Raw genomic sequence first — 27,123 nt, forward strand, 5'->3', positions numbered from 1 at the left:
TCCCTCCCCGCGTTCGTGTTTTTGCCCAGTTCAAATCCGGACAGCATAAAATAAGTCCCTCAATGTCAAAACTCTGACCAATGAGTGAGACGCCTTTGTGTTGTGGGCAGCGCATGCTTGCGTGAACATACCCATAGAACTTGGGAAAAGGAAACTTTAGCGGAGCAGCACACACTAATCATAACTAACTAGCTAAATAAATACATTCATAGAATAGCGACGTAAAATAAAAGGTATGTTTTTCCACTGCCACAGCGAATCGACGTGGCTTTTCAATACAGCATGCAATCATTTCAAATTTGGAAATGCCTTAACGCGCCAACTACTACTATTAGCTAGCTGATTTAGCTAGCTAATAATGATTCAATGCACCACTAGCTAGCCACTTACTGTTAGCAGGCGTCGAGTGTCACGCGTAAACAGTTTTACCTAGCTATACATTTAACAAACGTATTTTTGCACCCATGGAATGGCATTCATTGAGCAGTGTTCTATTGCTACATATATTGTTTAGCTAGCAGCAGTTGTCACCATAGAAATCCTCATTGTTTTGTTGGTGGCCCAGCCACCTACAGTAGTATGCACATTACATTTACATTTAAGTCATTTAGCAGACGCTCTTATCCAGAGCGACTTACACATCTTACTTTAATAGGGCCCTGAGTTTTTCCACTTCCAGGATAAACCCAGGGCCCTGACCCTTGCTTTATCCCATAACATGTGGCTCCATTTTATTATCTAAACCAGCACCATGGGTTTTATGCTGTCTAAATCTATGGACCAGAACTTCAAGAAGCAGCAGGAGTTCATGCTGCACAACGCACGGCTCCAGGTGAGATGCTTATACATAGCCTATCAAATCAAATGTTATTTGTCACATACACATGGTTAGCAGATGTTAATGCGAGTGTAGCGAAATGCTTGTGCTTCTAGTTCCGACAATGCAGTAATAACCAACGAGTAATCTAACCTAACAATTCCACAACTACTACCTTATACACACACAAGTGTAAAGGGATAAAGAATATGTACATAAAGATATATGAATGAGTGATGGTACAGAATGGCATAGGCAAGATGCAGTAGATGGTATAGAGTACAGTATATACATATGAGATGAGTAATGTAGGGTATATAAACATAAAGTGGCATAGTTTAAAGTAGCTAGTGATACATGTATTACATAAAGATGGCAAGATGCAGTAGATGATATAGAGTACAGTATATACATATACATATGAGATGAGTAATGTAGGGTATGTAAACATTATATTAAGTGGCATTGTTTAAAGTGGCTAGTGATACATTTTTACATACATTTCCATTATTAAAGTGGCTGGAGTTGAGTCAGTATGTTGGCAGCAGCCACTAAATGTTAGTGGTGGCTGTTTAACAGTCTGATGGCCTTGAGATAGAAGCTGTTTTTCAGTCTCTCGGTCCCTGCTTTGATGCACCTGTACTGACCTCGCCTTCTGGATGATAGCGGGGTGAACAGGCAGTGGCTCGGGTGGTTGTTGTCCTTGATGATCTTTATGGCCTTCCTGTGACATCGGGCGGTGTAGGTGTCCTGGAGGGCAGGTAGTTTGCCCCCGGTGATGCGTTGTGCAGATCTCACTACCCTCTGGAGAGCCTTACGGTTGTGGGCGGAGCAGTTGCCGTACCAGGCGGTGATACAGCCCGACAGGATGCTCTCGATTGTGCATCTGTAGAAGTTTGTGAGTGCTTTTGGTGACAAGCCACATTTCTTCAGCCTCCTGAGGTTGAAGAGGCGCTGCTGCGCCTTCTTCACAACGCTGACTGTGTGGGTGGACCAATTCAGTTTGTCTGTGATGTGTACGCCGAGGAACTTAAAACTTACTACCCTCTCCACTACTGTCCCGTCGATGTGGATAGATGGGTGCTCCCTCTGCTGTTTCCTGAAGTCCACAATCATCTCCTTTGTTTTGTTGACGTTGAGTGTGAGGTTATTTTCCTGACACCACACTCCGAGGGCCCTCACCTCCTCCCTGTAGGCCGTCTCGTCGTTGTTGGTAATCAAGCCTGCCACTGTAGTGTCGTCCGCAAACTTGATGATTGAGTTGGAGGCGTGCATGGCCACGCAGTCGTGGGTGAACAGGGAGTACAGGAGAGGGCTCAGAACGCACCCTTGTGGGGCCCCAGTGTTGAGGATCAGCGGGGTGGAGATGTTGTTACCTAACCTCACCACCTGGGGGCGGCCCGTCAGGAAGTCCAGTACCCAGTTGCACAGGGCGGGGTCGAGACCCAGGGTCTCGAGCTTGATGACGAGTTTGGAGGGTACTATGGTGTTAAATGCTGAGCTGTAGTCGATGAACAGCATTCTCACATAGGTATTCCTCTTGTCCAGATGGGTTAGGGCAGTGTGGTTGCGATTGCGTCGTCTGTGGACCTATTGGGTCGGTAAGCAAATTGGAGTGGGTCTAGGGTGTCAGGTAGGGTGGAGGTGATATGGTCCTTGACTAGTCTCTCAAAGCACTTCATGATGACGGAAGTGAGTGCTACGGGGCGGTAGTCGTTTAGCTCAGTTACCTTCGCTTTCTTGGGAACAGGAACAATGGTGGCCCTCTTGAAGCATGTGGGAACAGCAGACAGGGATAAGGATTGATTGAATATGTCCGTAAACACACTAGCCAGCTGGTCTGCGCATGCTCTGAGGACACGGCTGGGAATGCCGTCTGGGCCTGCAGCCTTGCGAGGGTTAACACGTTTAAACGTTTTACTCACCTCAGCTGCAGTGAAGGAGAGCCCGCAGGTTTTGGTAGCGGGCCGTGTCAGTGGCACTGTATTGTCCTCAAAGCGAGCAAAAAAGTTATTTCGTCTGTCTGGGAGCAAGACATCCTGGTCCGCGACGGGGCTGGTTTTCTTTTTGTAATCGGTGATTGACTGTAGACCCTGCCACATACCTCTTGTGTCTGAGCTGTTGAATTGCGACTCTACTTTGTCTCTATACTGTCACTTTGCTTGTTTGATTGCCTTGCGGAGGGAATAGCTACGCTGTTTGTATTCGGTCATGTTTCCGGTCACCTTGCCCTGGTTAAAAGCAGTGGTTCGCGCTTTCAGTTTCGCGCGAATGCTGCCATCAATCCACGGTTTCTGGTTTGGGAATGTTTTAATCGTTGCTGTGGGTATAACGTCGCAGATGCACTTTCTAATGAACTCGCTCACCGAATCAGCGTATTCGTCAATGTTGTTGTTGGACGCAATGCGGAACATATCCCAATCCACGTGATCGAAGCAGTCTTGAAGCGTGGAATCAGATTGGTCGGACCAGCGTTGAACAGACCTGAGCGCGGGAGCTTCTTGTTTTAGTTTCTGTTTGTAGGCTGGAAGCAACAAAAGATTCCAAAGATTCCAATGAATTTCCCCATGTGAGAGGGTGGTATAATAAACTTGTACAGATTATACAGAGTCTGAATCATCTCTACTGACATGCCGGTCATACGTACCAGTAAAAATGTTAACATTATAAATAATTATGGTCATTCTGAGAATATTTACATTATCTAAGATGTTAAGTCTCCCTATGTATTTTTCTACTTCTAGGAGGCAGTGCTGCACATAGCAGTAAATACAGCCAAAAAATATAGCCTGATGCCACACTTGTTGTAAATAAGAATTTGTTCTTAATTGACTTTCCTAGGTAAATTAAGGTTAAATTTAAAAAACTTGTCAATTAGACCAGTGGTTCCCAAACTGGGGGCTTGGTTGTCTCCCCCTACCCCCTAAAGTTTGAGAACCCCTGAATTAGACTACATCATATCTCACCAGTTGGAAGCCAAGGAGATGATTTTAGTTACCGTTATGTAGGCCGATGAATTGAAAAACATTTGATATGCAGTGGCCTATAAGAAGTGTGGCTCCAGCACCAGGGCCATAGAACATGGGGTGGGCTTTTCAAAATAAGGTAATTATATAAAATGTCTGATTACATTCCCATGGCCTCAACATTAGACTTACCTGAAATGGGGATATAGCAGTTTATAATCAATTTAATGTTTGATGTGTTATTTAGGTAATTGATTTGACGTAATAGGCTACTCAACCACTTTTACCACTGATTGCCCCCTATTGCAGTGGTTCTCAAACCTCTACCCGGGACCCCCAGAAGATTCACAATTTTGTTGGAGCCCTGAACTAGCTCACCTGATTCACTTACACACTACCCAAACCGGACGTGTCGCGAGCGCTGCAAAATAAATGTACACATACATGTTATTCAATCGTTGCACCCACACGGGGCGGCAGGTAGCCTAGTGGTTAGAGCATTGGACTAGTAACCGGGAGGTTGCAAGACCGAATCCCCGAGCTGACAAGGTACAAATCTGTCGTTCTGCCCCTGAACAAGGCAGTTAACCCACTGTTCCTAGGCCGTCATTGAAAATAAGTATTTGTTCTTAACTGACTTGCCTAGTTAAATAAAGGTAAAATAAAAACACTGCTCGCGTGTGCCAACGAGCGTCTGCATTGCCAAGCGCTAAAATAGAAGTTGCTTCTATTTGTGACTCCGAATGCGATGCAAGTCCTGCCTTTCCCATCTCCTCATTGGCTTTTAGACGCATATACCCACGTGCCATCTCCTCATTGGTTATACCCATGTGGGTGATTGAAAGATGAACTGAGGTCAGTCGGTTGTGGTAATACACCTTATTAGGAAAGTTGGATGCCAATCGCCATATAAAGTTCAAAGAAGAAAAGGCCTAGGAAGGAGGAGAGATAACTAGAAATGACTCGGTTGACCGTTTTATGTGTGGATTAATTGTCAGAGTAGAGGACCTTGTGCATTTCAGGTAAAATAACAACTCAATGTTTAGGTCCCAGGGCAAATTGGCTAGCAACCGCAAGCTAGCTAGCTAAATTGCCATAAATGTTTAATGTTTTTCAACCTGTCCCCAAATTAATATAATTGGTTCAGTTTGTTTTGATATTTCAGCCTGCGTGTCGTGATCGCGTTTGGTGTGGGGGGGACAAAATCAATTTGCGTCCAGTTTGGGCATGCTGTCAGTCAAGGGCTTGGTGATTAGTTGACAAGTAGAATCAGCTGTGCTAGCTTTAGAATTGATCAAATGCACATGGAACAGGTGCGGGTCCCCAGGAGAAGTTTGAGAACCACTGCCTTATTTGACGTTAGAAAAGTGTAAATGGCTCAGTGCTTACACCCCTGGTCTGTTATGTCTTCACGAATGCGAAAGCCATTACAAAGATTCATATATAAACCTATACAATTTGTGGCCATTATTTCTGTATCTTGGAGGAGGAAAGGTACAGACGTTTCAGGTGTGCCTGTGTGTAAAACTGGGCAAAACTGGTTGAAATGACGTCATTACAACGGTTGTAACGGCATCTTCTCAACCAGTTTTGCCAGGTTTCTGGTTGTAAAGATGTCATTTAAACGAGTTTTGCCCACTGAGTAGGACACATTTTATTTGTGCTCAGTAGTTTCCCCTAGATTCTAGAATATCACAGCAACGCAGTCTCTAAGATGAAGTGAGGCGCTTCCACCCTCTCGGGGCTAGTTTAAGCAGGTTGTAAAACAACGGTTTTATTGCAATCGTTAGAGGTGGCTTTTTGCAACAAGTTAAAAAGCTTTTTTCACCTCCATTTTGTGGAACAATACATTTTGTATTTTTGCCTGTGATGCAATCAGCACCTGTGATCATTGTTTGTAGCAGAACAATGTCATTATCAGACAAGTGCCCATAGGTGGTGACAAACTTATTAACGCCAGACATCATCGTTGTAAAAATACATACTGTAAAACACGCCATTGTGTTATCATGTGCCTAATGCTCTGGCAACATTACTGTAACTATGGATTTTTTTTATTTTTACTTTCTTAAAGGTAATGTGAGGACAGAATCACCTAGAAATAGAACAACATTACTGTACTGTAGCCATCTCCCTGTCGATGTAAATTACTATCTGACACTTGGTAATGAATGGAATCGACCTGGCAATTTTAAAAGGATAGCTGGTGTATCTAGCATATGTCTTCTCCCTCTCTCCTGCATTAAGATGTCAAACCTACGTCACTGCTCATTGTAGTGGAATCTCAAAAAACGTTTTATGTTATTGTCTATGATTTGATTATTAAGTGGTCAGTTTTTATGGTGTCATGCATGATTGAAGGCTATGACATTTATTTTATTTTATTCATCATTATCAAAATATGGGAAAAATAGCCCTCAAATTATAGGGGTGTGTGTGTCCTGATGTTCTGAGGAAGGTGGAACAGCATTGAATCTAGATGATTTATTGCTCTCATAATTTAGTGTTTTAAGACAGTCATTCACACCCCTCAATGTCTGGTCTTTCACAAAGCTAAAATTGTTTCCCTGCGTATGACGATATGTGAGATGATAAAACCTTATCACAATCAAAAAGTTCTCTCCTGTCTAGACTCGACACACTAAAAATAAAAGTTGCTTGAGAAACTTGTCTTGATTATTTGAGAAGGTCTCTCTTGTTTGGTTTACTGCTCGGTCAAGAACATCCCTCCACACGGCCTTTAGGAAATGTCAGTGAGCTTCCTCCACAGATGAATAACCACTTCGTCACCTCCATACTCCTCCCTCGACTTCCCCTGCCTCCCTGATCCCTAACCCCCATCTGACTATTCAGAACAGATTATATTTGAGCATGACTTTGACTTAAGGCTTGAGTTGACAAAGGTAAAGATTCTTCATAGGCCTATGTCTTGGCTGCAGGGATTTGGTAAAGCCCCATGCAATCAAATTCCCACAAAACATTGGCCTAATGCCTTACTCAGACATCAATGTGGTATACACAGGAAGAAATCTTTCCTATCTGCCCGAATGCCCTGGTGACCCCCTTTTGCGCTCTGAGGTATATAAACAGTTAAGTGGGCCCACTACCTTACGTGGACCTAATGAAAATGCATTACACACTGCTGGAAATGAGCCTTTAAAATACACTATACTTCATCTTAACTGTACATCTTTCCTCTGTGGTGTTTTCTCTTTTTTTGTGAGGGGGGGGGGTTCTGCTTCGCCATCTCCAGTTCGATGACGCAACGTTGTTGATGGCAAAACATGCTGAAATCGATGTCTGGTGGCCATACAGTCTAAAGTGTCAAGCCCATTTAAATGACTGCAGATGAGAATTCCCCCACCTGCCTGATGGTTAACCCTGGTGTCCTGGAAAAATTCCCAACCTGGCCCAATTCCATCATGGCCACCTAATCATCCCCCTAATTTCTAATTGGCGTGCCAGATAGCTGATGTGTGGTGAGCGTTCTGGCACAAAAATTGTCACCGGGCAGCACATTGGTGGTGGATTAGGTGAGTTTCCACCTATGTGAAGCGCTAGGAGTACCTCAGTTGGTAGAAAAGCGCTATATAAATCCAATCAACTATTATTAGGATGCCATTTGGGACACCTTCACTGGATTACTCTTCACTTTCTACTCTGTGACCCGGCCCAGGGAGAGGCCTCCTGACTGGACGGAGGAGGTGATCTATTCGGGCTAGAACCACCAATGAGCTCCCCTCTTCTCACGTCACAACACCTCTATGCTCTATTCAGCAACTCTGAGTTAACAGCACTCAGTTAATGGCGTTAATGACACTCGGGCAATCAGGCAGACATGATACTTCCAGCTTCCTGGGGACACAATGGCTTTCATGATTGATTGGTTATGTGCCCTTTTCACAATGGGTTGTGTGACTAAAATCAATTGAGTAATGACTAATGAGTCTCAAATTGAGCCAATCAGTCTCACTCTACCTCTCGTCATTCAGATCACCACACGAGAAAGAGTGGACAAAACATCTGTTGTTTGCAGAAATGTAAAGCTTTATGTTTTTATGAAATCCCATTTGAAATCTTGGAATATAACAATTGTCTGGACTAGATGAAGCCTAGTCCTACACTAAAAATAACGTTCAATGGAGATCGACGTTGAGCTTGTTTTTTAACCATGCCTAAATGTTCAGACAATCAGTCAGTGATATTTTTTTTCTTCCATTATATGTCCTTTACCATGTTGTCTAGTGCTCTGTCAATTCTGGCCCACTTACTGTTCCAATATTCAATGTGTTGCCACAAATGACCCAAAAAATATAATTGTCATAAATCATCGTCACATGACATACTATAATTTATGTATTTTTTACAGTGGGATCCGAAATTGACACCCTTGATAAAAATTATCAAAACTGTATGACATAAAAATTCTAATACAGAGCTTTATTGTATGCTCAAATGTTTTACAATTCTATTTTATGCTAATACAATTGCTCAGAGAAAGAGATTTTGTTAAACAAGTAATATATCTTTTTTCAAATGATTGACACCCCTGTTTTCAATACATTTCAATGCCTCACCACGTGAGGATAACGGCACAACCTTTTTCTAAAATGTTTTATGACATGGGAGTCATTCCACCTCAAAAAGCACAAGACGATTTTGACACCCACCATCTGATTGTTCTGAAATCGTTTCTGTAGTTAGAAACAGCTGAGATTAGCCTTCCTGAAACATTTTCTTGAAATATAATTTGATCTCTGAGAAAATATGCTAATAGACTCCACCCAAATTGGCCATTTTGTAATTTATAGGATTCATATAGTCTTCAGTAAATATAATACCTAACATCCGATTTGGACCATAATTCTTCCTAACAATGGGTAAGACATGAGAAATCCAATAACATTTTTAAAAGCCACCCGCTGATCACACCCCACCCCAACAACCAGTATACAGTATCACATCTCTGTCTGACAAGTAGTATGGCACTGCTGCTTGGAGTATTGCTTCTTCAAATGTACTCCCTGTGAATCTGGTGATGTTTTTTCCCCCCACTGTTCAGAGAAATTAGTAATTGAAGTCGATTTCATTATTTACCATACATTTGTGTGAAAGTACCCAGTTTTGCCAACTAGATGCCGCTGTTCCTGATATTTCTATCCATTTTGCTGGTCTCTTGTGTTTATTAAATAGATCACAACATTTTATTTTACCAATAGCTTTTGCTCATGATGAAAATACATTGTGCTGTCAACCTCACAATTCAAGCTAGTCCTCCATGATAGCAATTCAGTTTTCAGCTTAATTTGCATCCAGGAAACAGACCGTGTGTGTGTGTGTGTGGTTTATTCCCTTTTAAAAAAGCTATGGATTGCCTCCTGAGTGGCACAGCATCACAGTGTTGCAGCGTCACTACAGCCTGGGGTTAGGGGAGGGTTTGGCCGGGGGGGCTTTACTTGGCTCATCGCGTTCTAGCAACTCCTTGTGGCGGGCTGGGTGCCTGCAGGCTGACTTCGGTCGTCAGTTGAGCGGTGTTTCCTCCGACACATTGGTGCGGCTGGCTTCCGGGTTAAGCGAGCGGGTTTTAAGAAGCACGGCTTGGCGGGTCAGGTTTCGGAGGACGCATGACTCGACCTTCGCCTCTCCCAAGCCCTTTGGGGAGTTGCAGCAATGAGACAAGATCGTAATCATGAAATTGGGGAGAAAAAGTGGGTATAAAAATAAAACATGACCAGATTCACAGGATATACATTACCAAGGATGAAGGAGCAATATTCAAAACCACATTTATACTAGTCAAACATAGAGAACTGAGACTGTATACTGGTTGTTGGGGTGGGATTGGGGTGTGGGTGGGTCTGTGGATGGCTTTTGACCATTTTATTGGATACTCATTGTTCGGAAGAATGATGGTCCAAATCGGATACTTTGTACTATATTTATTAAAGATCATATGAATCCTATTAATTAAAATGGCAAATTTCGGTGTAATCAATTAGCTTAATTGATTAGAGATCAAAAACAATTTAATTAAAATAATGTTTCAGGAATGCTAATCTTATCTGTTTCTAACTACAGACACGATCTGAGATGGTTTGTGTCATGGCTTGCTGAAATGAGATGGAACAACCCATGGAGAACACATTGGGAGGGATCTTGGTCTAAGATCCCTCCCTATGTGTTCTCCAACTCAGAATGCTGAACTTATTGAGAAAATGAATTAGTATAAAATAATATAATTTCACCCCCCAACATTTTTTGTATACAATACAACTCAGTATTTTAATGATTTAATACGGTGTTTTTTGCTCATCTTTATCAAGGGTGTCAATAGTTTTGGATCCCTGTATACAGTACCTGAAGAAAGTATCCACACCCCTTGACTTTTTCCACATTTTGTTGTGTTACAGCCTGAATTTAAAATGTATTCAATTGAGATTTTGTGGTACTGGCCTACACACAATACCCAATAATGTCAAAGTGGCATTATGTTTTTAGACATTTTTACAAATTAATAAAAAATGAAAAGCCTAAAGTTCAGGAGTAAGCATTTACTTAACAAGTCACATAAGTTGCATGGTCTCGGTCTGTGTGCAATAAGTGTTTAATATGGTTTTTGAATGATTATGATCTCTAACCCACATATACAATTATCTCTAGTCGAGCAGTGTATTGCAAACACAGATTCAACCACAAAGACCATGGAGATTTTCCAATGCCTTGCAAAGAATGGCATCCATTGGAAAATAAAAATTCATAAAAACAGACATTGAATAACCCTTTGAGAATGGTGAAGTTATTAATTACACTTTGGATGATGTATCAATACACCCAGTCACTACAAAGATACAGGCGTCCTTCCTAACTCAGTTGCCGGAGAGGAAGGAAACTGCTCAGGGATTTCACCATGAGGCCAATGGTGACTTTAAAACAGAGTTTAATGGCTGTGAAAGGAGAAAAACTGAGGATGGATCAACAACATTGTAGTTACTCCACAATCCTAACCTAAATGACAGAGTGAAAAGATGGAAGCGTGTACAGAATACAAAATATTCCAAAATATGCATCCTGTTTGCAATAAGGCACTTAAGTAAAACTGCAAAAAATGTGGCAAATGAACCTTTGTCCTCAAATCAAATTGGATTTGTCACATGCGCCGAATACTACACGTGTAGACCTTACAGTGAAATGCTTACTTACAAGCCCTTAACCAACGATGCAGTTAAGAAAATACAACAAAAAAATAATTACGAAAAAAGGAAGAGATGAAAAACAAATAATTAAAGAGCAGCAGTAAATAACAATAGCGGGGCTATATACAGGGGGTACCGGTACAGAGTCAATGTGTCAATGTGCGGGGGCACTGGTGTCGAGGTAATTGAGATAATTATGTACATGCGGGTAGGTTTGATAACTCCTGTTTGGGCGCATGAACCGCTAGCGGGACATCTACGACAACATCCGGTGAAATTGCAGAACGCAAAATTTTAAAAATCATAATATTAAACATTCATGAAAATACAAGTGTCATACATCATTTTAAAAGACTAACTTCTTGTTAATCCAACCGCGTCGTCAGATTTCAAAAAGGCTTTACAGTGAAAGCATACCATGCGATTATCTGAGGACAGCGCCCCACATCAAATAATTTTTCAACCAGCACAGGTGTCACAAAATCACAAATGGCGATTAAATAAATCACTTACCTTTGAAGATCTTCCTCTGTTTGCAATCCCAAGGGTCCCAGCTACACAATAAATGGTCATTTTGTTCGATGAAGTCCTTCTTTATATCCCAAAAAGTATTTAGTTGGTGCCAAAGATCTCAGTAGTCCACTCATTCAACATGCATACAGACGAATCCAAAAAGTTACCGGTAAAGTTCGTCCAAACAAGTCAAACGATGTTTCTAATTATTCCTCAGGTACTCTAATATCTAAATAAATGATAATATTTAAGACGAGAATAGTATGTTCAATAGGGAAGATAAATAACGAAGAGCGCGCACCTCATTCATGCGCCAACAAGACTACTTTTCTAATGAGACACTGTGTAGTTTTTCCAACTACTTGCTCATTTTTTTTTTTTAAACAAGCCTGAAACCCTTTCTAAAGACTGTTGACATCTTGTGGAAGCCATAGGAATTGCAATCTGGGTCCTATCTATTTGTATTTCCCATAGGCGAGCACTGAAATGGCCTGTGACCTCAAAAAAAGAATATCTGGATGTATTTTCCTCGGGTTTTCGCCTGCCATATCAGTTCTGTTATACTCACAGACATTATTTAACAGTTTTAGAAACTTCAGATTGTTTTCTATCCAATGCATATCCTAGCTTCTGGGCCTGAGTAACAGGCAGTTTACTTTGGACATGTCAGTCATCTGAAATTCCGAACAATAACCAGTCTCCAAAACAGGTTAAAGTGGCTATGCATGGATAATAACAGAGATGATGTAGCGGGGGGGTGCAAATAGTCTGGGTAGCCATTTGATTAGCTGTTCAGGAGTCTTATGGCTTGGGGGTAGAAGCTGTTTAGAAGCCTCATGGACCTAGACATGGCGCTCCGGTACCGCTATCCGTGCGGTAGCGGAGAGAATAGTCTATGACTAGGGTGGCTGGAGTCTTTGACGATTTTTAGGGCCTTCCTCTGACACCGCCTGGTATAGAGGTCCTGGATGGCAGGAAGCTTGGCCCCGGTGATGTACTTGGCCATACGCATTACCTTCTGTAGTGCCTTGCGGTCAGAAGCCGAGCAGTTGCCATACCAGGCAGGGATGCAACCCGTCAGGCAGGATCTGAGGACCCATGCCAAATCTTTTCAGTCTCCTGAGGGGGAATGGGTTTTGTCATGCCCTCTTCACGACTCTCTTGGTGTGCTTGAACCATGTTAGTTTGTTGTTGATGTGGACGCCAAGGAACTTGAAGCTCTCAACCTGCTCCACTACAGCCCCATCGATGAGAATGGGGGTGTGCTCGGTCCTGTTTTCCTGTAGTCCACAATCATCTCCTTTGTCTTGATCACGTTGAGGGAGAGGTTGTTGTTCTTGCAACACATGGTCAGGTCTCTGACCTCCTCCCTATAGGCTGTCTCATTGTTGTCAGTGATCAGGCCTACCACTGTTGTGTCATCAGCAAACTTAATGATGGTGTTGGAGTTGTGCCTGGCCGTGCAGTCATGAGTGAACAGGGATTGCAGGAGGTGACTGAGCACGCACCCCTGAGGGGTCCCCGTGTTGAGGATCAGTGTGGCAGATGTGTTGTTACCTACCCTTACCACCTGGGGGCAGCCCATCAGGACGTCTAGGATTCAGTTGCAGAGGGAGCTGTTTAGTCCCAGGGTCCTTAGCTTAGTGATGAGTTTTTAGGGCACTATGGTGTTGAACGCTGAGCTGTAGTCATTGAACAGCATTCTCACGTAGGTGTTCCTTTTGTCCAGGTGGAAAAGGACAGTGTGGAGTGCAATAGAAACTGCATCTTCTGTGGATCTGTTAGGGCGGTATGCAAATTGGAGTGGGTCTAGGGTTTCTGGGATAATGGTGTTGTGAGCCATGACCAGCCTTTCAAAGCATTTCATGACTACAGATGTGAGTGCTACGGGTCGGTACTCATTTAGGCAGGTAACCTTAGTGTTCTTGGGCACAGGGACTATGGTGATCTGCTTGAAACATGTTGGTATTACAGACTCAGACAGGGAGAGGTTGAAAATGTCAGTGAAGACACTTGCCAGTTGGTCAGCGCATGCTCGGAGTACACGTCCTGGTAACCCGTCTGGCCCAACGGCCTTGTGAATGTTGACCTGTTTAAAGGTCATACTCACATCGGCTGAGGAGAGCATGATCACAGTCATCCGGAACAGTTGATGCTCTCATGCATGTTTCAGTGTTACTTTCCTCGAAGCGAGCATAGAAGTTATTTAGCTTGTCTGTTAGGCTTGTGTCACTGGGCAGCTCTCAGCTGTGCTTCCCTTTGTAGTCTGTAATAGTTTGCAAGCCCTGCCACATCCGACGAGCATCAGAGCCGGTGTAGTACGATTCGATCTTAGTCCTGTATTGATGCTTTGCCTGTTTGATGGTTCGTCGGCGGGCATAGCGGGATTTCTTATAAGCTTCCGGGTTAGAGTCCCGCTCTTTGAAAGCGGCAGTTCTACCCTTTAGCTCAGTGCGAATGTTGCCTGTAATCCATGGCTTCTGTTTGGGGTATGTACGTACAGTCACTGTGAGGACAACGTCCTCGATGCACTAATTGATAAAGCCAGTGACTGATGTGGTGTACTCCTCAATGCCAATCACGGAACATATTCCAGTCTGTGCTAGCAAAACAGTCCTGTAGTTTAGCATCTGTTTCATCTGACCACTTTTTGGTAGACCGAGTCACTGGTGCTTCCTGCTTTAATTTTGGCTTGTAAGCAGGAATCAGGAGGATAGAGTTATGGTAAGATTTGCCAAATGGAGTGCGAGGGAGAGCTTTGAATGCGTCTCTGTGTGGAGTAGATGTGGTCTAGATGTAGTTTTTTTACCTCTGGTTGCACATTTAACATGTTGATAGAAATTCGGTAAAACTGATTTAAGTTTCCCTGCATTAATGTCACCGGCCACTATGAACGCCGCCTCTGGATGAGCGTTTTCCTGTTTTCTTATGGCGGAATACAGCTCATTTAGCGGTTTTAGTTCCAACCTCGCTCTGTGGTGGTATATAGACAGCTACAAAAAAAACGGATATAAACTCAGGGTAAATAGTGAGGTCTGCGGCATATCATAAGATACTCCACCTCAGGCGAGCAAAACTTTGAGACTTCCTCAGATATCGTGCACCAACTGTTTACATAAATGCATAGGCCCCCTGCCCCGTGTCTTACTAGAGGCTGCTGTTCTGTCTTGCCGATAGTGTATAACCCGCCAGCTCTATGTTCTTAATGTCGTTCATCCACGACTCGGTGAAGCATAAAATGTTACCGTTTTGAATGTCCCGTTGGTAGGATATACGTGCTTTCAGTTTGTCCCATTTATTTTCTAGCGATTGAACGTTAGCTAGCAGAACGGAGTTCTGATGTTTAGAAGCTCTTTTAGGTCATAGAAGACGGTAGCAGCAACATTATGTACAAAACAAGTTACGAACAACGCGGGAAAAAAACAAAATAGCATGAGTGCTTGTCTATAAAGCTGTGTGTTTGGGGCAAACACAACACATCACTGAGTACCACTCTTCATATTTTCAAGCATGGTAGTGACTGCATCATGTTATGGGTATGCTTGTCATCGGCATGGACTTGGGAGTTTTTTGATAATAAAAAGAAACAGATTTGAGCTAACCACAGGCAAAATTCGAGAGTAAAACCTGCTTCAGTCTGCTTTCCAAGAGATACTGGGAGACAAATTCACCTTTCAGCAGGACAATAACCTAAAACAAGGCCAAATATACAATGGAGTTGCTTACCAGGATTACATTGAATGTTCCTGAGTGACCTAGTTACAGTTGCCTTAAATCTGCTTGAAAATGTCTGTCTATCAATGATCAACAACCAACTTGACAGAGCTTGAAAGATTTTTAAAATAATAATGTGCAACTATTGTACAATCCAGGTGTGCAAAGCTCTTAGAGACTTACCCAGAAGGACTCACCAATTGCTGCCAAAGGTTATACTAACATGTATTGACTCAGGGGTGTGAAAACAACTAAATGACATATTTCTGTATTTAATTTTCAATACATTTGCAAACATTTCTAAAAAATATGTCTTCACTTTGTCATGGGGTATTGTGTGCAGATGGGTGAGAAGAAACAAATATTGATTTAATCAATTTAATCCAGATGTATGAATAATTTCTCAAGGCACTCTATGCATAGTTGAATGCCATTTGATTTTTTTGGTCTTTTCCAACCTAATCAACCACCAGCCTCACAATCTGCAGTATCTACATATTTCATAAAGGACGTTTCATCTTTTGACACATGACTTTTAGGAAATAAAGAGCTGCCATTAATTCTGTAATTCTCTCCTCCTAATGATAATGGCGGCCGTAGAGGATTGTGACTGTCTTTGCAGAAAACAGGAAAGAGCATAGACAAAAAGCCTACTTGACCCAACAGAGGGTTCACCTTGCAATAAAAGTGTGACGGGATGTCTCAGAACACAGACTTTACTGCTACAGAGTAGGTTTGTTCTACTACATTATACCAGACCTTACTGCTACAGAGTAGGTTTGTTCTATATTATAGTAGATTATCAAAAGGTAGTCTCCATTTTTTTTCAATATGAGGAGAAAATGAAGTCGATGTGTTGTGAATTACACAGTAAAATCTTAATTGTCGCTGACTCAACTAAAAAAGGAGCATTTTGCGTCTAGGACATGTGTGTATATTTTCCCCCCCACATTTGTTTCCCCACATCAAAGGATGTGAGAAGAATATGTGTTTAAAGGCCAACTGTGATATTAACAGCCATTTTGTAACAATGTGTTGTCTGTTTTAATATTCACACAGGTGACAAGACAAAATAGCAAGCTTTCTCATCCACTCTGAATGTGTCTCAGAGCCTTTATCATATCCATGAACTGTCCATTTCCAATTGATTGTTCCGTGGCTGCGGCATCAAGTTTCAGCACCAGGTCAATTACTCTGATACAGTAAATAGGCCTACATCATGGGCAAGATACATACAATGCATTCGGAAAGTATTAAGACCCCTTCCCTTTTTCCACATTTTGTTACGTTACAGCCTTATTCTGAAATGGATTACATGTATTTTTTCCCTCATCAATCTACACACAATACCCCGTAATGACGAAGCGAAAACAGGTTTTTAGATTTTATTTTGCAAATGTATAAAAAAATAAAAATAAACTTATTTACATAAGTATTCCGATATTTTGCTATGAGACTCGAAATTGAGCTCCGGTGCATCCTGTTTCCATGGACATGATTTAGAAAGGCGCACACACCTGTCTATAAGGCCCCACAGTTGACAGTGCATGTCAGAGCAAAGACCAAGCCATGAGGTCGAAGGAATTGTCCGTAGAGCTCCGAGACAGGATTGTTTCAAGGCACAGATCTGGGGAAGGGTACCAACACATTTCTGCAGCATTGAAGGTCCCCAAGAACACAGTGGCCTCCATCATTCTTAAATTTTAAAGGTTTTGAACCACCAAGAGTCTTCCTAGAGCTGGCCGCCCGGCCATACTAAGCAATCGAGTAAAAGGCACGACAGCCCGCTTGGAGTTTACCAAAAGGACTCTGACCATGAGAAACAAGATCCTCTGGTCTGATGAAACCAAGATTGAACTCTTTGGCCTGAATGTCAAGCGTTACATCTGGAGGAAACCTGGCACCATCCCTATGGTTAAGAATGGTGGTGACATGCTGTGGTGATGTTTTTCAGTGGCAGAGACTGGGAGACTAAAGATTGAGGGAAAGATGAACGGAGCAAAGTACAGAGAGATCCTTGATGAAAACCTGCTCCAGTGCACTCAGGACCTCAGACTGGGGCGAAGGTTCACCTTCCAACAGAACAACAATCCTAAGCACACAGCCAAGACAATGCAGGATTGACTTTGGCGCAAGTCTCTGAATGTCCTTGAGTGGCCCAGCCAGAGCCAGGACTTGAACCCGATTGAACATCTCTGGAGAGACCTGAAATAGCTGTGCAGCGACGCTCCCCATCCAACCAACCTGACAGAGCTTGAGAGGATCTGCAAAGAAGAATGAGAGAAACTCCCCAAATACAGGTGTGCCAAGCTTTTAGCGTCATACCCAAGAAGACTCAAGGCTGTAATCGCTGCTAAAGGTGCTTCAACAAAGTACTGAGTAAAGGGTCTGAATACTTATGTAAATTTGATATTTCCGTTTTACATTTTTTATACATTTGCACACAAAAAATATAACCTGTTTTTGCTTTGTTATTATAGCTTATTGTGTGTAGATTGATGTGGGCATAAAAATCAATTTTAGTATAAGGCTGTAAGGTAACATAATATGGAAAAAGTCAAGGGGTCTGAATACTTTCCGAATGCACTGTATGGTCCCGTCTCATAATTCAATTATGATGCCGATGATAATTACTTTCAAAAGTGTGACTGGTGGTGGTGAGTGACTCCATAGTTCAAGCCAGGGTGTGGTTGCCACAGGCTCTCCACTCTCCCAGTCCTACGTCACTAGATGATCAATTCTTCTCCTCCATCTTTCTCTGACCCCCACCAATACCCCACCTCTCTCAACTAACTCTTACCCCTAGCTATCCTACTGTTATTACGTCTATTGTCAGGGAGGCACAATCCCCCATAGGTACAGCTACACCAGTAGAGCCACAGTGTGCATAAATGTTTCTCCATGCCTTTCTTTATTCCTTTCATTCATGCACATTCTCCTCTCTTGATACAACAGTTTGAACATAACTCTGAGATCTGTGTTAAAAAAAAAAAAAAATCAGCTATAGTCTATTCATTTACAGGGTCTGTACCTTGAGATCAAAGTTTTGCAGCAGCAGAAAACCAAATTTACATCCAAAAATATGTATTCTTAGCAACCAGACATATTTTGGCTTGTAATTTGGCTTTCTGCTGCTGCAAAACGTCCTTTTACGTCATAATGCAGCCAGTTTTGCCTGCTCAGTTCTGCTGCTTAACAAAACGTATTTTTACTGAGTGTCATGTCATAATGATGTCATTGCAACCAGTTTTGCCCGCTCTAAGCTCTGACGGAGTGTGTTTCTGACCTTCCTGCCCGAACCCCAGATGGAGAGACAGATCCTGATGCAGAATCAGATGAGAGAGAGACAGATGGCCATGCAGATAGCCTGGTCCAGGGAGTTCCTCAAATACTACGGCACCTTCTTCAGCCTGGCCGCACTAGGCCTCACCATCGGGTGGGTTCTCCGTGGTGTTAACTAGGCCAGTAGGCCTACAACATGTTTGTTCACATTAAGTCTGTTCTTCAATAGTTATAGATAGGACATGGATGATGCCATTTCGATTCATAAATATTTGTATTAAGCTGACATGAAAGCTGAAAAGACGGGGTAACACTTTATTTTAACTGTACGTCAGTGTCATACTATTGGCATAAGCATGACATGACAAATGATATCTTGACTTATTACTTTTTGTTATGTCATATTATGATGTACAGTTCAAATGAAATGTTAACAGATGATTTGATTCTCAGAAATGTACAAAGGCCCACTACTGCTGCCACAGCTTGCAGACCTGAGTGACTGCATTTCCCACATGTTAGGTGTGAGAGGCTCACTGATCTAAAGGGTCAGAGGGTAACTGAATGATGTGAAGTGCAGTGGCCTTTAAAGCAACATCACTGTTTTATTTACAGCAGTGTGAAGGTTGTCTTGTATGCAGTTCATGACCTGTTATTCACATGCAGGTTGATTTAGATGGGGCGATATGTTCTTTGTCAAAACACATACGTCATATACAATACCGACCATAATGTTGTGTAAAGCAATATAATTTGTTTCCGAGCATATCAATGATTGTTCTAAGTATTTGTTGATCTCTCTTTGGCCATCCATCAACATACAAGGCTTTGCATCGTCAATCTGACGTCTGCAGTGGCCGTACAGCATTTATTGCAATGCGGCCACTGCAGAAGTCAGTACATTCATACTTCTTGCACTCCACAGAGCAGAGTTGTTGTCAAGGAAGTGAGTTTGTGTGCATGCAGGCTTTAAGCCTTGGCCAGTTTTGATAATGTAAGCTAAACTGTGTGCCCCATCGTTGCAAAAATTAACATCTAGTGGTTTGAGAAAATGGCGGCGATAGATAGGGCAGCCGTACTTCTAGCCCCTAGGCAACTTTGCAGTATTTTTTTTTAAATATATATTAATAAATTATTAGCCCAGATTTTTTTTTGTGTTATTACATACAGCCTGGAAGAACTTTTGGATATCAGAGTGACGGTAACTCACCAGCAATACGACCAGGAATACGACTTTCCCGAATCGGATCCTTTGTTCGTATCCCCCAGGGCAATTTAACTGATTCCAGAGGCTGACCCAAAACACCGTCGGCGGAGAAGAGGTATTAGGAGTGGACTTCCAGTCCGACTCAGGAGGTGCACACATCATCCACCGCTTCCGAGTATATTACTCGCTAATGTTCTCTGGATAATAAAATTGACGAGCTCAGGGTGAGGATTTCCTTCTAGAGAGACATCAGGGATTGTAACATACTCTTTCACAGAATCAAGGCTCTCTCGGGATATACTGTCTGAGTCAGTACAGCCAGTTGGGTTCTTAGTTAATCGTGCGGACAGGAATAAATATCTCTCTGGAAAGAAGGGCGGGGGTATATGTTTCATGATTAACTACTCATGGTGTGATTGTGATAACATACAGGAAGTCAAGTCCTTTTGTTCACCCAACCTACTGTAGAATACCTCAATCAAATGCTGACCGTATCACCTCCCAAGAGTTTTGGTTATAGTCGCAGCCGTGTATATTCCCCCTCAAGCCGATACCACGACGGCCTTCGAACTTCACTGGACTTTATGCAAACTGGAAACCACAAATTCTGAGGCCACATTTATTGTAGCTGGGGATTTTAACAAAGCAAATTTGAGTATAATGCTACCGAAGTTCTATCAACACATTGACTGTAGTACTCGCGCTACTTAAACATTGGACCACTGCTACTCCATCTTCCGGGATGCCTACAAGGCGCTCCCCCCGGCAAATCTGATTACGACTCCATTTTGCTCCTCCCTTCCTTTATAGGCATAAACTCAAACCGGAAGTACCTGTGCTAAGGACTGTTCAACACTGGTCTGACCAATCGGAATCCATGCTTGATGATTGTTTTGAAAACGCGGACTGAGAAATGTTCCGGGTAGCCTCTGAGAATAACATTGACGAATACACTGATACCATCAGGAAGTGTATAGGGGATGTTGTACCCACTGTGACTATTAAAACCGAACCAGAAACTGTGGATAGATGGCAGCATTCGAGCAAAACTGAAAGCACGAACCACCACATTTAACCATGGCAAGGTGACTGGGAATATGGCCGAATACAAACAGTAGTTATTCCCTCCGTAAGGCAATCAAACAGGCAAAATGTCAGTATAGAGTCAAAGTCGAGTCGCAATTCAACGGCTCAGACACGAGACGTATGTGACAGGGTCTACAGATAATCATAGACTACGAAGGGAAAACCAGCCACATCGCGGACACCGACGTCTTGCTTCCAGACAAGCTAAACACCTCCGCCCGCTTTGAGGATAACAGAATGCCACCGACACGGCCTGCTGCCAAGGACTGTGGGCTCTCTTTCTCCGTGGCCGACGTGAGTGAGACATTTAAGCGTGTTAACCCTCACAAGGCTGCCGGCCCAGACGGCATCCCTAGCCGCTTCCTCAGAGACCAGCTGGCTGGAGTGTTTACGGACATATTCAATCTCTCCCTATCCTAGTCTGCTGTCCCCACATGCTTCAAGATGGCCACCATTGTTCCTGTATCCAAGAAAGCAGGTAACGGAACTAAATGACTTTTTGTCATCATGAAGTGCTGTTTAGGGTATCTATCGTCAGCTATGCTAGTGATGACAGTGATAATGATCCAAATATACAGTTGAAGTCGGATGTTTACATACACTTAGGTTGGAGTCATTAAAACTCGTTTTTCAACCACTCCACAAATTTCTTGTTAACAAACTATAGTTTTGGCAAGTCGGTTAGGACATATACTCTGTGCATGACACAGGTAATTTTTCCAACAATTGTTTACAGACAGATTATTTCACTTAATTCACTGTATCACAATTCCAGTGGGTCAGAAGTTTACATACACTAAGTTGACTGTGCCTTTAAACAGCTTGGAAAATTCCTGAAAATTATGTTGTGGCTTTAGAAGCTTCTGATAGGCTGAGTGACATCATTTGAGTCAATTGGAGGTGTACCTGTGGATCTATTTCAAGGCCTACCTTCAAACTCAGTGCCTCTTTGCTTGACATCATGGGAAAATCAAAGGAAATCAGCCAAGACCTCAGAAAAAAAATTGTAGACCTCCACAAGTCTGGTTCATCTTTGGGAGCAATTTCCAAGCGCCTGAAGGTACCACATTCATTTGTACAAACAATAGTACGCAAGTAGAAACACCATGGGACCACTCAGCCATCATACCGCTCAGAAAGGAGACGTGTTCTTTCTCCTGAACGTACTTTGGTGCGAAAAGTGCAAATCAATCCCAGAACAACAGCAAAGGACCTTGTGAAGATAATGGAGGAAACAGGTACAAGAGTATCTATATCCACAGTAAAATGAGTCCTATATCGACATAACCTGAAAGGCCGCTCAGCAAGGAAGAAGCCATGTTCCAAAACCGCAATAAAAAAGCCAGACTACGGTTTGCAACTGCACATGGGGACAAAGATCATACTTTTTGGAGATATGTCCTCTGGTCTGATGAAACAAAAATGGAACTGTTTGGCCACAATGACCATCGTTATGTTTGGAGGAAAAAGGGGGAAGCTTGCAAGCCGAAGAACATCATCCCAACCGTGAAGCACAGGGGTGTCAGCATCATGTTGTGGGGGTGCTTTGCTGCAGGAGGGACTAGTGCAGTAAACAAAATAGATGGCATCATGCGGCAGAAAATTATGTGGATATATTGAAGCAACATCTCAAGTCATCAGTCAGGAAGTTAAAGCTTGGTCGCAAATGGGTCTTCCAAATAGACAATGACCACAAGCATACTTCAAAGTCGTGGCAAAATGGCTTAAGGACAACCAAGTCAAGGTATTGGAGTGGCCATCACAAAGCCCTGACCTCAATCCTATAGAAAATTTGTGGGCAGAACTGAAAAAGCGTGTGCGGGCAAGGAGGCCTACAAACCTGACTCGGTTACACCATCTGTCAGGAGGAATGGGTCAAAATTCACCCAACTTATTGTGGAAAGGTTGTGGAAAGCTACCCGAAATGTTTGACCCAAGTTAAACAATTTAAAAGCAATGCTACCAAATACTAATTGAGTGTATGTAAACTTCTGACCCACTGGCAATGTGATGGAAGAAATAAAAGCTCAAATAAATCGTTCTCTCTACTATTATTCTGACATTTCACATTCTTAAAATAAAGTGGTGATCCTAGCTGACCTAAGACAGGGAATTCTTACTAGGATTAAATGTCAGGAATTGTGAAAAACTGAGTTTAAATGTATTTGGCTAAGGTGTATGTAAACTTCCGACTTCAACTGTACAAGCCCTTAACCTACAATACAGATCAAGAAATAGTTACATTTTTAAATTTAGAATTCAAGGCCCATTTAACCAGCATGGCTACCACAGCATTCTGCAGTGATACGCCATCCCAAGTGGTTTGCGCTTAGTGGGACTATCATTTGTTTTCAACAGGACAATGATCCAACACACCTCCAGACTGTGTAAGGGCTATTTGACCAATAAGGAGAGTGATGGAGTGCTGCATCAGATGACCTGGCCTCCACAATCCCCCGACCTCAACCAAATTGAGATGGTTTGGGATGAGTCGGACCGCAGAGTGAAGGAAAAGTAGCCATCAATTGCTCAGCAAATGTGGGAACTCCTTCAAGACTGTTGGAAAAGCATTCCAGGTGAAGCTGGTTGAGAGAATGCCAAGAGTGTGCAAAAAGTTTCCCAAGGCAAAGGGTGGCTATTTGAAGAATCTTACCCTCCCTAAATGCTTGGAAGAAAAAAAAAAAAAGTGACCCTCCCCTGTACCCAAAATAATAATAAAAACATAACGTGGATGGCCGAGAGCATGCCTACCCTCACTCCTAGGACAGATCAGAGCCTTAGATATGCAGTTTAGTAAGCATTACAAGTAGCCAGAAGGTTGTGGATTCGCAGACCACCGCGGACAAAGGCAGGGGTGAAAACACCTCCATTATAATATAAGCACTGCATGAATCTATCTTATTTGTTTATAAACGTATTTCATGCAATTCTAGGTCATTTTACGTGACTAGAAGCAAGCAGACTCTTTTTTAATACCACAACAGAGCATGACAACGAATGAGCGCATGCTACAACACCGGAGATTTCTATACAGGCAATTGTTAAAAATGAGGATAGTCTTAAGATTGGAACAGTGCTAAAGTTGTCTATCAACTGTAAAGATGTTGCGCAACAGAACCAGTTACAACTCAAGTATCTGATTATCAATGAATTCGTGAAAAAGGCCTCTTTTTTTTTTAACATAGCGGCCACATTTAATCCGGTAGGCCTATATGCGCTTGTAACTTTTTTTCATTTGGGAAACTATCCTTTTTTAAATAATCGATTTTATTCCATGATATTGTTGTTGCAAAATAGATTTGTGTTGACTGTGATAAGGGCATGGGAATATAAGAGCATCTGCTAGGCTAAATTAACAAACTAGGCATGCATAGCTCACCGCATGATCCTCAAACCAAAGACTGTCCAAACTTGTGTTTCTAAAAGTGAATTCAAAAAGGCACTGTATAGCCTAGTAAGGCATTTTTCACTTCATTATTATTTGATTCTAAGTAATAATTTTGTGAAATTTATAGGCATGTTGTTAAAGTGCTGCTGTCGATGTGTTGTCGAAATGCTGAGCGTTCCTTCTAGCCTGTAGTGCAGGGGTGTCAAACTCATTCCACCGAGGGCTGGTTGTCTGTGGGTTTATTCCCAATTAATTAAGACTTAGACAACCAGGTGAGGGGAGTTCCTTACTAATTACCCGCAGACACTCTGTGTAATGAGTTTGACACGTGCTGTAGTGTGTCACAAATGCTTCAAAATGTCTTTCTTAAATGGCAGGCGATAGCCTTAACTCCCTAACTGCCATTGGTAATAGAACAGTGACTGTGTTTGTTCACAGAAACATGTATGGAGACTTGCAAGATGATGTGATGAAGTCCAGACTGACTTGATACTGATGTCTCTGAATGGAGAGAGACCTGGCACTCGGCATAAACATTTTACTAGACACAACTTTTACTTGTATTGTCTTTATTGAATTGAATGGTATCAGTCAAAATGGGGAGGGAGAAACCCTGTGTATTCTGCACCAGGATCATGGAACTCCTGTTGTATATGGGACTCCACCCAGGAAGGTATGACCACTGATATGTTTGCCAAGGTAGCCCCATTACCACCAGACAAAATGCAAATAGGCACAGTGTCTGTACCGGCTGGGAACGACAATAAAAGGTGCACATTGTTATATTAGCATGACACTGCTTCTATGGTATTATGTAACTGGGTTGTATATTCTACATGAACCTGTTACATTTGAAAGTTATCAAAAAACACAGTTTAGAATATCTAGATAAGTTCAGCAATTGCATTCTTCTCGTATTACTCTGTAGGCTACTGACCTATTCAAAGTTTCCTCAGGCATCTCACCATACATCTGCTTGTAGTTATTGAACTCAACCCGCAGGAGGTATATTTGTTTTGATTGAGTGGGGGGGAAACAGCTGTGGGCAAGGTTCTGACAGATGGGTGTGTGTTGGTGGTGGAAAGGACACACCCACATCAAACCACACCCCTAAGCCAACTCACGTTTGGCTTCTGTCATGGCCTGCCAGCATTTCTTGAGGAGCAAGTCAAAAAATGTAGCCCGGCGGGTGCAGTTCCCTTTTAATTGTTAGTTTCTCTCTGTGACTGTCTAATGTTCCACCATCTCCCACTCTTGCAGTGCCATTAAGAAGAAGAAGCCTGTTCTCTTTGCCCCTGTCGTGCCTCTCAGTTTTGTCCTGGCCTATCAGATGGACATGGCGTATGGAACGCTAATCTACCGAATGAGGGGTAAGTACTGCTCTCTCTACCATGTGCACAGGCAGCTGACCCAAAGCATATTTTGCACACTCAGATATTTTATTTTCATTGTCCTTTCACCATGGATGCGTAACCAGGTCAATGCAGCTCGGTAATGTGAAAAGGGTATTTTAGCTCACACTCACATCTGTTAGTGATTTCACCAAGTTTAGAACGGGACAGGGTTGTCAATCACCCAATTTCAGGATCAAAAACCACCTCAAGAAGAAAAAGACAGATCTTGCTTTGATTTGTGCGACTTCTCTGTCAAACATTCTGGGACATTGGGTTCCATGCTCATTAGGTATGGAGAAAGCCATTTGGATACCCTGACCAATCTCCAATAATTGGCTACCTCTCAGGGGAAAATGGGCTGCTTTTATAGTCACTTCCGAAAGCGTCACCGCTTCACAAAAATACTTGGGTTTGATTTTCTTTCAGCCAACCAGAAACCTTCCAAGGCATATCCTCCCTCAGATAAATTTAAACGTGGGTAAACCAAATTCTTGCTGTAGTCAGTTACTACAGTATAGGGTAGATGTGATTTCAACAATACCCACAGCAGACCACCACAGTTAAATATCAGTATCTTGGATGAAAGCAATAAACTAATTTCTGTGATCTGAAAAGAAAATGGACAATAAAGTCTTCTTCTTTGCTTGCTTGTTTCCTTTGCTATTTGATTGATGTCACTTCCTGTCTGTGTGGGTCCCCAGGAGAGGCGGAGAGCATCATGATCTCAGAACACGACCGATTGGACCTTCCACACGGTGTGCCCAACTTCGAGAGCATTGAGAAGGCAAGAAGAGCCAAGACCGCCCTCGGGTCCCTCTTTGAGAAATGACGCTGTCATGGTGGGTGTGTTGTCCAGTGTCACACCCCTCTGATCTCCACCTCTAGAAGTGATGCTCCTCGGTCCCCAAGATCAACGTTCATCAGGTCTTCACCACAAAGTTAAGCTGTGTTCACATGCTATAGAAATGATCGGAAACTTGGGTAGCAAGTACCTAGTTAGATATTTTAGCATTTCCGATCATTCCAATAGCACATGAATGCGAAATTATACAGCCAGCCATGCACATAGGACACTTATTGTGCTGAACTAGGAATGACTGTTGTGATCAAAATCTGCCTTGTTTTAGAATGATCTACACCAATGGTGTTCAGATATATATTTAAGCCCACATTAAAATGGACTTCAAATGCCTAAGATTGATGGTAAGCAGTCACTACTCAGCCCTGCACTACTGTCAAAAGTTTGTAAACGTTGTGTAAAAGAAAAGTTGGCTGCTGATGAAACTACTAATAAAATATGATTGTCTGTACGCAGGACCATGTGGATATTTCTCATGACAAAGTTTACTTTCTGGAATAGAAGAAAATCATATTCATCAATTTCCACAGAAATTCTTAATTTTCTGCTATCACAGTACCGGTCATCATTTACAAACAGATTGTTTATTGCAGATGAAGATTTGATTGGAAGCTGTTTCGAGTGTATAGCTCTGAGCTGTTTCCAAATCTGAACAGTGACATTTCACTGTAATTCTGCTACATGAAAGAATTTATACCCAGAAT

The 27,123-nt window shown here is 42.4% G+C and overlaps 1 protein-coding gene across 1 annotated transcript; it reads left to right on the plus strand.

The window, feature by feature from the left end:
- On the plus strand, positions 1-26,870 carry plgrkt (plasminogen receptor, C-terminal lysine transmembrane protein). The gene is made up of 5 exons (XM_071349869.1): positions 1-233; positions 748-832; positions 18,509-18,639; positions 25,427-25,536; positions 26,262-26,870. Exons 2-5 carry the CDS (start codon positions 752-754, stop codon positions 26,387-26,389), a joined length of 450 nt encoding a protein of 149 aa, XP_071205970.1. The 5' UTR covers positions 1-233; positions 748-751; the 3' UTR covers positions 26,390-26,870.
- The last annotated feature ends 253 nt before the right edge of the window (positions 26,871-27,123 follow it).

Source organism: Salvelinus alpinus, chromosome 18 (assembly GCF_045679555.1).
Source record: "Salvelinus alpinus chromosome 18, SLU_Salpinus.1, whole genome shotgun sequence".
Lineage (NCBI taxonomy): Eukaryota > Metazoa > Chordata > Actinopteri > Salmoniformes > Salmonidae > Salvelinus > Salvelinus alpinus.

Excerpts from the sequence above, each read along its gene's own strand:
- plgrkt (XM_071349869.1), top strand. The coding sequence starts at position 752 with ATGGGTTTTATGCTGTCTAAATCTATGGACCAGAACTTCAAGAAGCAG. Across the intron at positions 18,640-25,426 it reads GCACTAGGCCTCACCATCGG|TGCCATTAAGAAGAAGAAGC; the intron begins GTGGGTTCTCCG and ends CCACTCTTGCAG. Across the intron at positions 25,537-26,261 it reads GCTAATCTACCGAATGAGGG|GAGAGGCGGAGAGCATCATG; the intron begins GTAAGTACTGCT and ends GTGGGTCCCCAG.